Source organism: Neoarius graeffei, chromosome 26, assembly GCF_027579695.1.
Source record: "Neoarius graeffei isolate fNeoGra1 chromosome 26, fNeoGra1.pri, whole genome shotgun sequence".
Lineage (NCBI taxonomy): Eukaryota > Metazoa > Chordata > Actinopteri > Siluriformes > Ariidae > Neoarius > Neoarius graeffei.
This window is the reverse complement of record NC_083594.1, coordinates 6423736-6439636: the sequence shown is the minus strand read 5'-3', so window position 1 is coordinate 6439636 and position 15901 is coordinate 6423736. Positions and strand designations below refer to the sequence as shown.

General features: G+C 43.9%; 2 protein-coding genes across 4 annotated transcripts in view; one reads left to right on the top strand and one right to left on the bottom strand.

The window, feature by feature from the left end:
* Positions 1–7283, top strand: part of si:ch211-112f3.4 (EF-hand and coiled-coil domain-containing protein 1) — a 28383-nt gene extending 21100 nt beyond the window's left edge. The window contains exons 6-7 of one of the 3 annotated variants that reach the window (XM_060910666.1): positions 6433–6502; positions 6940–7283. In XM_060910666.1, coding sequence (XP_060766649.1) covers positions 6433–6502; positions 6940–7136 — 267 coding nt within the window. In that variant the 3' untranslated portion in view covers positions 7137–7283. Of the gene's footprint in view, positions 1–6432; positions 6503–6919 lie in introns of all 3 variants that reach the window. The other 2 variants (XM_060910667.1, XM_060910668.1) reach the window with 2 other exon arrangements.
* A 5102-nt stretch (positions 7284–12385) lies between these two features.
* The window catches only part of LOC132874340 (solute carrier family 41 member 1-like), a 30818-nt gene continuing 27302 nt past the window's right edge, over positions 12386–15901 (bottom strand). Inside the window, exons 9-10 of the mRNA XM_060910447.1 lie at positions 14614–14762; positions 12386–12571 (exon numbers count right to left, since the gene is read on the bottom strand). Of these exons, the coding sequence (XP_060766430.1) occupies positions 12386–12571; positions 14614–14762 (335 nt within the window). The remainder of the gene's footprint in view (positions 12572–14613; positions 14763–15901) is intronic.

The following is a 15901-nucleotide window of genomic DNA, read 5'->3' as shown; positions in this document are numbered from 1 at the left end:
AACTCTCTAAGGCACGTGCCCTTGTTGTACAGGCGGGCTTGCCGTTCCTGGGCCTGCCGCAAATTCTCCTGAGTTAGGTGGGTGAGCGTGTGGAGTTTTGCGCGCAGATCCATAACGTACTGAATTTCGCTTTTGCTCTGTGAAGGTCCCTCCTCCCAATTCTCCCGCAGTACATCTAAGATGCCGCGCGGCTTACGCCCGTATAATAATTCAAACGGGGAAAACCCCGTGGAGGCTTGGGGGACCTCTCGCACTGCAAACAACAAGGATTCGAGCCACTTATCCCAGTTACGTGCGTCCTCACTTACGAATTTTTTAATAATATTCTTGAGGGTGCGATTGAACCGTTCAACTAAACCGTCCGTCTGTGGGTGATAAACGCTGGTGCGGATCGGCTTAATACCTAGTAGCCCATACAGTTCGCTCAGTGTTCGTGACATAAACGAGGTGCCTTGGTCAGTCAGAATCTCTTTCGGGATTCCAACCCGGGAGATGACGTGGAAGAGGGCCTCTGCAATACTGCGTGCTGAGATATTGCGAAGAGGCACCGCTTCCGGGTATCGCGTTGCATAGTCGACCAGAACTAATATAAAGCGGTACCCTCGTGTTGACCGATCTAATGGCCCGACGAGATCCATCCCAATTCTTTCGAACGGGGTCTCGATTAATGGTAGGGGGCGCAAGGGCGCTTTTGGAATGGCCGCTGGATTTACTAACTGGCATTCGCGGCACGCCGTACACCACTTACGGACGTCGCCGCGAATCCCCGGCCAATAGAATCGGGCCATTATCCGGGCGAGTGTCTTATCCTGCCCGAGGTGTCCCGCCATGGGATTAAAGTGGGCCGCCTGGAATACCAATTCCCGGCGGCTCTTTGGAATTAATAACTGGGTGACTCGCTCTTTCGTCTGAGTGTCCTGCGTCACTCGGTATAATCTATCCTTCAAAATGGAAAAATAGGGGAAGGATGGGGTGGCGTTCGGCTGGAGCGTTTGACCATCGATTACTCTCACTTGGTCAAACGCGTGTCGCAGAGTCTCGTCTCGCGATTGTTCCAGTGGGAAATCCACGAGGGATTCCCCAATAGAAAGAGGAGGGGCCGGCGGCTCCTCCCCCTGTCGCGGAGATGACGTAGACGGCTCTGCAACCGCTGCTCCAGCCAAAGCGACACCAGGACCCTCCCCCGTCAACCGGCAGGACCCACTCTTTACTAGGCGTGCCATTAAACCCCGAAATCCCGGCCAATCGGTCCCCAAGATCAAAGAGTGGGTAAGGCGAGGATTAACCGCCGCCTTTACTATAGATTTTTCCCCTCTAAAATATATGTGGACCGACACCAACGGGTAGCTGTGAATATCCCCGTGCACACACAACACCTTCACCCCTTGTGCTCCCCCCAATGCCTCGTCTTGCACCAGGCTTTGGCGGATCGAGGTCTGATTGCAGCCTGAATCCACCAAGGCCTGATATGTAGCCCCTTGTACACTTACCGGTATGCGATACGCTCCGGCCCGATCGAGGGCAGCCTCTGGCGCGTCGGGGATCCGCACCACCGCCCCCACCTCCATCGCTGCACATTGTTGCTGCAGGTGGCCCGGTTCCCCGCAGCGCCAGCAAACCGGCCCGGGCCTCCCCTCTGCAGCTGTGTTCTGGGGCTCACTCACCTGGGGGGGGGGGAGAGACAGACACAGAAGGGAGAAACGAGAGGGCACCACGGGTGCGGCGGACCGGCTGGGGTGGAGCCGGCCCCCGCCTCCGTGGTGGGGGAATGGGGCGGGGACGGGACACGGGAGGAGGGGGGGAAGACAGAGAGAGAGAAGAGGAGACAGAAGACGATGTCATCCGTTGTCCTGCCGCCGGTACAGCCGCCAGATGATCCTCCGCCAGTCCTACGGCTTGATCCAGCGACGCCGGGCGGTGGCACTGGACCCACTCCGCGGTTCCGGCTGGTAAGCGGGCAACGAACTGTTCCAGCGCCACCTGGTCGATGATTCCCTCGGCGTCGCGATCTTCGGCCCTCAGCCACCGCCAGCAGGCGTCCCGGAGCTGCTGGCCGAACGCGAACGGGCTGCCTGCTTCCTCCATCCGCAGCGTGCGGAAGCGCTGGCGCTGCTGCTCCGGCGTGCGCCCCACGCGCTGGAGGACGGCCCGGCGAAGGTCAGCGTAGGCCAGCCGGCGGTTGGCGGGGAGCTGTAATGCGGCCAGCTGTGCCTCTCCAGTCAGGAGGGGGAGGAGGGGGAGGATGGAGCGCTGCTCCATCGGCCACCCCGAGGCCTCGGCGACTTGCTCGAACAAGGTGATGAAAGCCTCGGGGTCGTCCTGCGGGCCCATCTTGGTCACAGTGAGGGGAGACGGGCCCGCGGCCGGGGCGCTGGTGGACCCCGCCGACGCGAGGAGCCGCCGGAACGCCTCTCGATCTTCCTGTTGAGCCAGCACCAGGGCTTCGAAGCGGCGCTCCTGCTCCTTTCGGAACGTGACGAGTGCCTGGTGCTGGCTCTGCTGAGCCGTGGCGAGGGCGTGGACCAAGTCCGCGAACGGGGAGGATTCCATGGAGCTGCAGCACTGGTGCTCCACCTTTTCCCGGGTTTCGGCACCACTGTAGCGCGGACAATGCGTGGGTGGAGCACAGAGGACGGCAGGACAACGTTTGGAGGTAGTGACAACGTATTTATTAGTAAACTTTTCAGTCTAACTATTCACAGACACACACTCAGCCTCCAATCCCGGGTCGCGCTCCCTCTGCGCTCTCTCAGCCTCCTAAAATAGGGAGCGGTTTACTGGGGAAACACACACAAAACACAGGTTAATTACAGTCAGGTGTAGCGAATCTGCCACTCACCTTCCCCGGCTCCACCCTCCTGTCACAGACCGATGCTTGACCACGCCCCCGCTGCCACAGTGTGGTTATAACCCATTACCTGATCTGCAGTTTTAAGAGTTGGAATTGTTGTCTCTTTTACTTTCCTTTGACAAAATGAAACCAAAAAGAAAACAAGTTGGACATGATAAGGGGGACGGAATCACATTGTGAATGGAAGTAAACCGTAAGTGAGTTTGGCACTGTTGTAAAATTGAGAGGAAAAAAAAGGGTCAGATGGTTGATAAGGAGCAAGTTAAAGGTCCCATGGCATGAAATTTTCACTTTCTGAGGTTTTCTAACGTTAAAATGAGTTCCTCTGACCTTCTTAAGTCACCCCAGTGGCTAGAAATGTCATAATGTGTAAACCAAACTATGCCCACCCTTTGTCAACATTTGAGAATGGCGCGTCAAAATGGCACGTTGATAGGCTCTTCCCTTTACTACGTCAGCAAGGGAGATGATCCCCACACCCCCCCTCTGGATTCCCACCCACTGTATGGATTGCCCGCCCAGCTCAAAAGTTGCCACCATAGATACGTCACTTCAATTTTGTAGTGAGGAGACCATAGAGGACACAACAACATGACACCACCTAAGCGAGCGAAACATGGAAATTGCGCTGTACATGGATGTGACAACACAGAAAGGAGTCTGTTTTTACTGCCGACGGGAGAGCCCCTGAAGACACAGTGGCTTAATTTTATTTACTCCAATAATACGCCGTCGAGTCTACCTAAGACGGTGTATGTTTGTCGGAAGCATTTTCCTGATGAATGTTTCCACAACTTGGGACAGTACAGGGCAGGTTTTGCACATCAACTGTCACTGAAGCCTGGGTCCGTACCAAGCATCCCTGCCGCATCAGCCACAAACACCGAACAAGTAAGTGTATAACTGTTAAGTCGTTTTGCCGTGTTTTAAAATCGGTGCGTTAGCCTTGCAATGGCTACATTAGCTGTGCAGCTAACCGCTTCCTGCAGATAGCCAGGTACTCTGTGCTACAAAACCAAAAAGCATGCAGCATGCTCTGTTAAACTGAGTTTAGTCTGGAAATTGACTGTAACTTATGAGCTTATGTTTGATGTCCTGCTGAAGTCAGTGATTTACAGTTTGTTCAACTGCTTGCGCTTCTGCTTCGGGGTCGGACTCTGGGCCAAAAGCGAAAGCTTGGACTATTGCTTGACCTGCCATTGCTACTGTTCACACACAGGTAGCATGCCCGCAGCTTGGTCAAGCCCCTCCCCCTCCCCCCATGGCCCGCCCCCACCCTCTACCCTTCCCCGCCTCCATGCTTCTCGTTAGCAAAACGACGCACTGGGAAAAGGGCTGAAATGGGGCTTTCTCCCAGGAGGCTATATCTATGTGCCGAGGGTTCATTTCGAGAAAGGCTGCGGATATAACATCCAGAAACCTCCATGAGCCCGTTTAAAGCATCAACAAACCACCATGCCATGGGTCCTTTAATCTTTCCTTCCTGGAGGAGAAACTGATGGACGCTCTGTTCTTACTGCTGCAGCTTCAAGACATAGTATGATAATGAGAGGTCTGTGAGAAAGAAACGAGCAATTTTCAACTTTAAATCATGACAGAATGAAACGTTTATACAAGTTTATACTTAAAGGCCACTTATATTATTAATAGCGCTACACCTCCATCTAGTGGTCAGAACATTTTACTGCGCTGCGTGATGATCGTGAACTTGTTCAAATTCGTAATGACTTAAAGGTGTCATTCCACGACAAACCGTTTAATACTTGCTCTTTTTGAAATACCATAGGTCACTCCGAGTTGCATATGCATGCTGCACGTGAAAATGTTCTTCTACCCCCATTCCCTGTATCAGCCTATGAAAGAAAATAGACGGAAAAACGAGCAAATCAGAAAAAGTCCTACAAACTAGCGTCACTTCGAAAATTAGTAGTCATGGCCTTGCCCATAACCCACTGGAGGGAGCGTCACAGTGCTGTTAGCCAATCAGAAGCAATATGTTTACATGTCATGAATATTAATGAGTAAGAGCTGAAATCCTGTCGTTCTCTCCCCACCCACTCCTCCACCAAACTAGAACAGCCTGAAACAGGAGAACCACAGCATTTTTTTTCACCAAAACCAGCTCACAGGGCATTCATTCATACTAGAGACCACCGCACAATTAATGAAAAAACGATGCAATGACACCTTTAAAAAAAATTGATTTACATTTGAAAGCATACATTATAAACTAAAGCTATAAACAGATACAAAATATATGAGCCATTCCACTGAATCGGTGTCATTTCCGTCCCTAGAAAATTATATGTATAAATGCACATAAAAATGTACTTTAAAATAGATTTCCTTATTACGCAGAATGTCCTGCATATTGATCTGATTTCAAATTTAAGATATATAATTGTAAGCATTAATAAAAACTACCTAAAACACTGAAAAATAGCATGTGTTACCTGTCCCCACACTCTAACTTTATACTTAACTATGAAATATTATGATTAAAATCCTTCAGAAACAGTATTTCTTTTGCACTGTTGTGTGACTCCATATCCTATCCATGGTTTAAATATATTTTTTTCATAAGAAATCCACAATATCTTGGTTAAAATACACATTTTAGTCGTGTCCCTGGGTTTTCACTCAGTCCTCTTACCCAAACATATTACCCCATCTGACACATTTGGAACATTCCATAAATCACATGCTCAACAGTAAGTTACATCAGTTGTGTCTTCTGAAGGCCATGGGAAGACCAAAAGTTAGTTCTCTCATTTACTTTTCTGTATATTTGATGATTTTTTAATTTTGACTGATAAGGTCAATGTCAACATACTGTCCTGTTACTTAAATTATTTCTTAGATGATATTTGTTTATTTTAAAAATACAGATTTTTGGTAAATCACTAGAATGTGCTAAGTGTGGTCATGCTATTAGCGATGACGCCATGTGGCTTAATTCCATGTATTAGCTAATCCTAGGCTAAAAACTCAGTCCTGTTACTTTCAGAGTTTTGGTAACAAGACTGAAAAAAATGCAGCCATCTTTGACTTCCAAACTTTGTAACGTAGCCTGAGGTTGACCAATACACATCTTGAATAGTTAAATATGTGTTATTATAATCAGTGTTGAAAAGATATCACAAATTAAGTTTAATTTGGGAGTGGTACAACAAGAAAATGGCACCCATTCGGTGGAATGTCCCATATTCAAGTATATTTAAAATATATCCAACTAACACAATACATGTTCATAGTTAAAATGTGGACCAATAGTTTTAAAGAAAAAAAACCACACTTCGACCTCATTAAGTGAAAGAACATTTAACTTTTTAAAGTACAAAATGTAATAATACCATGTAAAACCGTTTCTTGTTTTAATGGATGAGTGCAGCATTCCAAACACTTCTGTATTCCGTAGATGTCAGTACTCTGTACACGTCAGTATTCCAAACATCTCAGTATTCTGTACAGTTTAGTATTCAGTATTCTGTGCGCTTCACTGCTCCTAATCAAATTATCAGACCAGTTTTGTCAATAATAAGAAAAAAACTCAAGAAAATCTTTTTTGTTTGTCCTGCCAGAGAATCTCGCGGAGAACGCTGGGTAAAATTCTGCTGAACACGCTAGATCTGTGCAACACAAAAGGCCAAGGTCAGCAACAGTCTTTTAAAAATCATTTCAATATAATTTAATTATTATTTAATTTATTATTAAACTGTAATTCCTTTAGTTTTATATCATATAGGTTAAAGAAAATTATTTTCAGTATTTTATATCTGGAGAATTAAAATGAGTTATTGAGTTTGAAATTAAGAGATCATACTGTGAGACAATAAGCTATTTATTGCATAGCTGAGTGCAAAAATTTGCATCCCCGTGGTTTCTGTGTTTTAAGAAAGGAAAATGTAGATCTGTTTTACCAGTTGTCAGCAAAAACATTCAAACTGAAAAACACCCTAAACAAAGATGATATATTTTTTTGCTGAGGGTGTACAAACTTTTGCACATAACTAAATAGTGAACAGAACATGAAGTGCATAAATAACCTAACGTTTGTCTTTGATACAGAACTGATTCCCGTCTTCCAGGTCATGGACGCTCTGTGTCAGCAACTGGTCTCCGGCGAGCTGGTGTGTGTGGAGGGAGATGTTCACGTGTGGCGAGATGTGAACTCACATCACCGAAACACCATAAACCCCCTCCTCATCTCCTGCTGAGAGAGTCATCTACCATACTTTATCCAGGGAAGTGCTGTGAAGGGGTTAAAACTTTGGTTAGATGTTGATCTAAAGTCCAAATCCCAGAGTCTTTCAGGAACATCCTCAGATCCTTAAACTGGAAGCTGCTTTGGGTAAAAGCGTCAGCCGAATGAGTAAATACAGTATAAATCTAAATCTGTGTCTGAGTTTCTCTGCATTATATGGAAGAATAAAAGAACCTCATCCAAAAAAAAAAAGAGTTATTTTGTATGTGTTGACTTACTAGAAAAAAAAATTATATATATATATATATATATATATATATATATATATATATATATATATATATATATCACTTCCTAATGAAAGCCTCGTGGTTTATTTTAAAATATTTTCTCATCAGGATCTAATTGTTTTTTTTTTAATGGCTCTTTTACGACTATAGTTATTTCAGTGAAGATTAGTTCACTTATCTCTTATACTGTACAGTGTATCTTTCTCTTTCGTAGATGTCTTTCTTTCCTACCCATCCACCAACCAGACCAAAATCTGTACAATACTTCTTTTCTGTTCAGGACAGTTGTTGAAACAGAATTATTTTCTCAGGTTATTTGCCATTTTCACTTCATTCTCACAGTCATGTCCTAACAGTATTTATTGATCGCAAGCTGCATGAATATTGTGACAGTGAATTATGTGACCAGTAAATACTGTTAAGACCTGAGAATGAAATGAAAATGGCAAATAACATGAGAAAATAATCCGGTTTCAACAAATGTCTTAAACAGAAATGAAGTGCTGTACAGACTTTGTGTTGGTATAAAATAATCTCCATAAAAATAATTATAGAGCAGCGGCTAAAATTATCGATGCCTTTTCAGATTTACCAATAAAAAACAAATTTTACAAAGGTGAGTTTCAGTGACAACAGTTATAATTGGTTAATCAACCAGAATGGACCCCCCCCCCCAATCGCCCTTTGATCTTGTTGTCTGATGACACAGCTCGTTACCTGGGATGGAATTTTTTTTTAGCATGATCATCAATTTGAGGAAAACCTGGACGTTATCATCGCAGGTAAGCAGGTGGAAAGATCATGGATATGTTTTTACTGACATCAATATATTTATATAAAATATATTTTGTACTAAATATAAGTCTATGTAAAACAAATTTTAAATAAAACCTATGTTTTGTTAACTTAATACCACATACCGGTTATTTTTTAAATAAATAATCATCTGGATGTCGATAATTGGGGAATGGTATCAATAACTGGACAAAGGTGTCGATAATTAATTGTGGACTGGTGTCACGTGATCTGATACATTAATTGGGAATCGACTCATTTTTTCCAGTGGAAGTTTGAGTAATTATTCATGCACAAATTATGTAATTTACAGATGCAAAAAAAAAATTCAAATCAATTTTTTATTTATCGGTGAACTTTACAACCTATTTGAGCATATCATATACAGAAAACCTGGGATTTTATGATGTAATTTTCCTTAGACCAGCACTTTAAAATAACTCAGGGAGAGCACCTCGGTACATATAGCCAGGGGTGACAGGGGGCGCTACAGTAGGAAAAGAGCCGTTCAAAAAAATTATCAGAGACTGAACTGGAAAAGGGAAAAAAACTAAACACTGAAGGAGAGCGCTATAAAGATATGTAAGGAATGGGGGTAAAGTTGAGAAAATAAGAGGAGGTAAAGAAAGGGGGGAAAAGTCAGGGGATACTTTTCTTGGGGCAAATTTGATCGGATATGATGATTTAACGCATAAGCCAAATACACTCTATGCAAGTGGGAAGATGGCGGCCAGATGGCTTCACTCTGATGAGCCTATGAGCTCTTCAGAGTTTATTATAGAGCTCAGTGTGTACAACAGAGGGTCACTAATCAAGCAATATATACCATCATGCATTGCGGTCGCGCTGAAAGAAAAGCTGTTTCATGAGGAACGTTAAGTATTTTAGATTGAGTCTAGCAATAGTTTGTTTTTCCTTTAGACAAACAGGCATGAGACAAATTTAGAAGTTATGGTGCAAAAATGGCAATAATTGTAGTGTGTTGGGGTGAATGGATGGAGGAAGAAACACACTATAAACAGACCTTCAAGTACAATTAAATACAGTAAGAGAATAGAAAATAAGCTAAAATGGGATAAGACAAGGGGCGGCACGGTGGTGTAGTGGTTAGCGCTGTCGCCTCACAGCAAGAAGGTCCGGGTTTGAGCCCCGTGGCCGGCGAGGGCCTTTCTGTGCGGAGTTTGCATGTTCTCCCCGTGTCCGCGTGGGTTTCCTCCGGGTGCTCCAGTTTCTCCCACAGTCCAAAGACATGCAGGTTAGGTTAACTGGTGACTCTAAATTGACCGTAGGTGTGAATGTGAGTGTGAATGGTTGTCTGTGTCTATGTGTCAGCCCTGTGATGACCTGGCGACTTGTCCAGGGTGTACCCCGCCTTTCGCCCGTAGTCAGCTGGGATAGGCTCCAGCTTGCCTGCGACCCTGTAGAACAGGATAAAGCGGCTAGAGATGATGAGATGAGATGAGATGAGAAGTTTTCATCTCCACACCTTGTGATTACATCGAAATTTGAAAGTTTGTGTTAAAATCTATAAAATGATACCAAGGAGACTCTTCGTGTCAGTATCACTTTCAGCAACACTAGTTTTCTAAATGAGTAAAATGTTGAGAAAGCTGCAAAACTGATTGGTTTGCTTTCTTAATGACCCCTCCCCCCAAATATATTCTTTTTAAGGGCGGCACGGTGGTGTAGTCGTCAACACTGTCGCCTCACAGCAAGAAGGTCCTGGGTTCGAGCCCAGCGGCCGGTGAGGGCCTTTCTGTCTGGAATTTGCATGTTCTCCCCGTGTCCGCGTGGGTTTCCTCTGGGTGCTTCGGTTTCCCCCACAGTCCAAAGACGTGCAGGTTAGGATAATTGGTAGCCCTAAATTGACTGTAGGTGTGAATGTGAGTGTGAATGGTTGTTTGTCTCTGTGTTGGCCCTGTGATGACCGAGGACGTGATTCTTCTGGATTTTTCCGGAATTCCGGATTTTCAGGCATAAAAATGCGACCCTCGTGAATCATGCAAATTCGTTTTTTTTTGGGGGGGGGATACATTACCACATTATCCATAGGCAACTCCAATGAGCCACGCGTGCGCATAATAACCTACCCTAGGTTAAGCGGTACCAATAATAATTAAAAAAAAGCCCATTATGCATAACGCGAGAGTAACCTTTATGTGACCCGAGTCTTGAAAACTTGAACAAAGTTAGCTAGCTAGCTGGCGTCGTTAGCGTTACGGTTAGCTTGGCCAGGAAGCACCGGACAACAGGCTGGAGATGGAGCGGGGTTTTTGTGAGCGTCGTTATCAACACCTACTATAGGAATGCTGCCCACTGGAGGCCACTCAAGTTTTGGATGAGGGTAGAGCCTGAGGGTTTGCTAAAGCAGTGTGAGGGAAGAGTGAAGGTGCGATGCTGGGGCAAAAGGAGGCGGCGCGGGGCGCTGAGGGTCGCCAGACGGAGTTCCGCGCTCGGCCGCTTCCAGCCCTCAGGACACTCGGGGGCTGCGTGCTGTTCCTGCTGCTCAGGCGGCCCTGTGCCTCGCCAGACCCAGCGGGATAATCAGCACCAACAGCCATAACAACCACCCGAGTGTCAACGTTTACATGAGTGAAGATGAGGTGAAGAAACTTCTGGGTGAGTGTCTGAGTGTGTGTGTGTGTGTGGGGGGGGTGTTCTCTCTCAGTCCATGATGGCTGTGTGTGTGTGTGCTAAAGCAGCCTGGATGTAGAAACACATTACACTGTTAGCTTGCAAACTAATTTAATACTTTCCATAAGTACATACGAGTGAAGTTAGGAATTAATCAGTTTGTTAATTCATCAACAGTTTTGTTTTCCATGTAGTAGTTTTAAAGTGTGTCCCAGTTTGATTTCACTGGAAATTGTAGTTAGTTAGTTAGTTAGTTAGTTAGTTAGTTAGTTAGTAACACATCTATAAACGAGCGCTATTACGCATGCATATGAACAGGCCGAATCCCAAACGGCTCCTGGTTGGAGACGGAGTGCACTACTGTAGAAGCCTTTTTATACTTTCTATAGGGCGGTTTTGGAGAGAGCTGGGAGGCATTTGGGATTCAGCCGCAGCTAGCTGCTCTTTTGTTATTAATAATAATAATAATAATAATAATTAACTGAATCCCAAATGCCCCCGAGCTCTCTCCAAAACCGCCCTATAGAAAGTATAAAAAGGCTTCTACAGTAGTGCACTCCGTCTCCAACCAGGAGCCGTTTAGGATTTGGCCTGTTCATAATCATGATGATAATTATATGATATAATTATATAATAATAATAATAATAATAATAATAATTATTATTATTATTAGACTGCACAGTGGTGTAGTGGTTAGCACTGTTGCCTCACAGCAAGAAGGTCCTGGGTTCGAGCCACGTGGCCGGCAAGGGTGTTTCTGTGTGGAGTTAAACTGCTCACCTTGAAATCCATTTGGCCATTAACGGGGTGCTGAGTCATTATAACATCTCATGGGTAAAGTTCTCTGAAACTGTCTGTTTATACCATACCACACTGCTGCCGTGTCGCATTATGGGTCTATATATTTTCCTGCTTTTTTGTCCTTGGCCAATCACATCCCTGGATGACCTGGCGACTTGTCCAGGGTGTACCCCACCTCTCGCCCATGGTCAGCTGGGATAGGCTCCAGCTTAGATTAGATTAAACTTTATTGATCCCTTTGGGAGGGTTCCCTCAGGGAAATTAAGATTCCAGCAGCATCATTACAGGATAAATAGAGAATAGAAAATAGAGAAAAAACTTCTAGATAAATATACAAATATAAAAAGAATAAGATATGGGGAAGGGGGGGGAGGGACCAGCAGGAGAGGTATTGCACATTATATTACAATATATCGCTTGCCTGCGACCCTGTAGAACAGGATAAGCGGCTACGGATAATGGATGGATGGATATTCTTTTTAACCAACGCAAGAACATGACTCAAGATGAATACGAACTGATGAGAATAAGTGACTTCAAATACCCAGGCTCATAGACAGACAGTAGTGAGAAAGATACATCAAAAATCGTAAAAGGATGGGTGGCAATGCACAAAATGGGAGGGATTTGGAAATCCAAGTTAAAGAGGGACCTCAAGATCAGGTGTTTCAGAGCTACAGCAATAGTATTACGATTTATGATTATAATCATAGTGGCTATTTTTGCCGTAATACTGCAGATTTCATTGTGATTTTTTTTTTGATTAAATAAAGGCTCGTGAGGTTTCCATGAGTGTTCAGCAGAGCTGTTCAGTCTCCCATGTCCATGGATCCATCGCCGATCATCCAGAGGATATAGAAGCACAGGGCCAGGAAGCCCGTGCCAAGCAAGTCGCCAAGGGCTGTTAGGTAGGGAATGGAAAAGGTATCAGGATCCATCCCTCTCTTCCACATCCAGTACACCATCAAGTCAGCCAGATACAGCAGGATCACCACCTGCAGGAAAACAAGTGGGTGGGTTACCACCAAATCAACACCACATACTGTTGTTTTTACTCTACCACAGTGCTCTTGAATCACGGATTCGTATAGTATATAGTACAACCCCGATTCCAAAAAGGTTGGGACAAAGTACAAATTGTAAATAAAAACGGAATGCAATGATGTGGAAGTTTCAAAATTCCATATTTTATTCAGAATAGAACATAGATGACATATCAAATGTTTAAACTGAGAAAATGTATCATTTAAAGAGAAAAATTAGGTGATTTTAAATTTCATGACAACACCACATCTCAAAAAAGTTGGGACAAGGCCATGTTTACCACTGTGAGACATCCCCTTTTCTCTTTACAACAGTCTGTAAACGTCTGGGGGCTGAGGAGACAAGTTGCTCACGTTTAGGGATAGGAATGTTAACCTATTCTTGTCTAATGTAGGATTCTAGTTGCTCAACTGTCTTAGGTCTTTTTTGTCGTATCTTCCGTTTTATGATGCGCCAAATGTTTTCTATGGGTGAAAGATCTGGACTGCAGGCTGGCCAGTTCAGTACCTGGACCCTTCTTCTACGCAGCCATGATGCTGTAATTGATGCAGTACGTGGTTTGGCATTGTCATGTTGGAAAATGCAAGGTCTTCCCTGAAAGAGACGTCGTCTGGATGGGAGCATATGTTGCTCTAGAACCTGGATATACCTTTCAGCATTGAAGGTGTCTTTCCAGATGTGTAAGATGCCCATGCCACATGCACTAATGCAACCCCATACCATCAGAGATGCAGGCTTCTGAACTGAGCGCTGATAACAACTTGGGTCGTCCTTCTCCTCTTTAGTCCGAATGACACGGCGTCCCTGATTTCCATAAAGAACTTCAAATTTTGATTCGTCTGACCACAGAACAGTTTTGCACTTTGCCACAGTCCATTTTAAATGAGCCTTGGCCCAGAGAAGACGTCTGCGCTTCTGGATCATGTTTAGATACGGCTTCTTCTTTGAACTATAGAGTTTTAGCTGGCAACGGCGGATGGCACGGTGAATTGTGTTCACAGATAATGTTCTCTGGAAATATTCCTGAGCCCATTTTGTGATTTCCAATACAGAAGCATGCCTGTATGTGATGCAGTGCCGTCTAAGGGCCCGAAGATCACGGGCACCCAGTATGGTTTTCCAGCCTTGACCCTTACGCACAGAGATTCTTCCAGATTCTCTGAATCTTTTGATGATATTATGCACTGTAGATGATGATATGTTCAAACTCTTGGCAGTTTTACACTGTCGAACTCGTTTCTGATATTGCTCCCCTATTTGTCGGCGCAGAATTAGGGGGATTGGTGATCCTCTTCCCATCTTTACTTCTGAGAGCTGCTGCCACTCCAAGATGCTCTTTTTATACCCAGTCATGTTAATGACCTATTGCCAATTGACCTAATGAGTTGCAATTTGGTCCTCCAGCTGTTCCTTTTTTGTACCTTTAACTTTTCAGCCTCTTATTGCCCCTGTCCCAACTTTTTTGAGATGTGTTGCTGTCATGAAATTTCAAATGAGCCAATATTTGGCATGAAGCTTCAAAATGTCTCACTTTCAACATTTGATATGTTGTCTACGTTCTATTGTGAATACAATATCAGTTTTTGAGATTTGTAAATTATTGCATTCTGTTTTTATTTACAATTTGTACGTTGTCCCAACTTTTTTGGAATCGGGATTGTAGTATTATATGTTTTAGTGTAGTATCATGTCGTGTCGTGTGGTAGAATAATGTAGTATTATAGTAGTTAGTAGTGTTATAGTATTTTACTGTAGGACACAGTATCATTATCATAGTTTAGTGTAATATAGTGTTATAGAATTGGATAGTATTATAGTAATCTAGTGGAGTATTATAGTAGTTTAGTGTAGTACATTAGGATAGTGTTAACATATTTTAAAATGATATTTTATTGGCAAAGTACGATAATTTCAGAAATCCAACAAACCTGTATTTTCTTTTATTACAGATATTTTACACCCCACTATATGACTGATGAATTAGTGTGTGTACCTGGAGTAAGGCAGCGTTCAGGTAGACAGCGATGAAGACAAAGGTGAGGGTGGTGTGTCCGCCCAGTATCAATTTGATGGTGTATAGGAAAATAAGGTGACCGGGAATCACAAGGAAGAGGAGCACTCGGGCAGAACGAGAATTCACACCTGTGAGAAATAGAGGAGGAAACTTTGTGCATCATATGTGGAATTTTCAGATGGATATCAAGGTCATTTTTAACATTTCATGTACAGTGTTCACAGGATAGCCACTTTAAGGCTGTTTTTCAGAAGATAACTTGAGACCATTTCTTAATTGAAAATAAATCACGATCTTGATTTCTGTTGCTCCCTATTCTCAGAGCATGATGTCGCGGTCATATCTTTACAAATGTACATGAATTCTTCAATTAATAAAGTTGTGATAGTGTTTAATCCAATAAAGACCAGATGGATTATAGATAGATACAGTAACAGTCAAAAGCACCTATTCATTCATAGTTTTTTCTGTATTTTGACTATTTTCTACATTGGAAATCCTGGGTATGACTTTAAACTGCAACCGGTGGGGAGTCTCAGGTCCGGGAGGACTTGAGTATTGGGGAAAGTGGAGTTACCCCTTAATCACCATTGCTCCCAGGTCCGCTCTGACCCGGAGTGGTAGCACCTGCCTGGGTTCCAGCTATGGGTTAAATAGTACTTCACCAATAAGGTGCTGGCAGCAGGGTGCTTTTCAGTGCAATGTGTCAAATGAGCCCAACAGGGTCAATGGCACACTACCTGATGGCATGCGGAAGAGCCACTCAGATGACCAACGGATGACACCACTCGGCAAGTCAGTTATCACTGCAGGGCAATTTCCAGATCCGTCAGTTCTATGGCACTTTTTGTGCACCACTTGGCATCAGGTCTGGAGGTCCAGAGAGACAACACGATGGGGGTACGACATCGTTTTTCTTACCTTACTGTGCAAGGCACTTTGTGAGGAGAGGAGAATAGGAAAGCCCTGTGGCGATGGAGTAAATACGACAGCAGCAGGTCTGACAAGCTGGAAGTTGCTATATTTTACTCTGTATTTGAGCTGCTGCAACACCTGAATTTCCCCTTACGGGGATCAATAAAGGAATATCGTATCTTAAAACTATGAAATAACATCTGGGACATATCCGGAATTGTGTTTGAAAAAGTGTTAAAAAATATATGTTTCATATTTTAGATTCTTCAAATGTATCCAGTGTTTACCTTGATGACGCTTTGTACACTATTGGCATTATTATAACCAGCTTCATGAGGTAGTCACCTGGAAT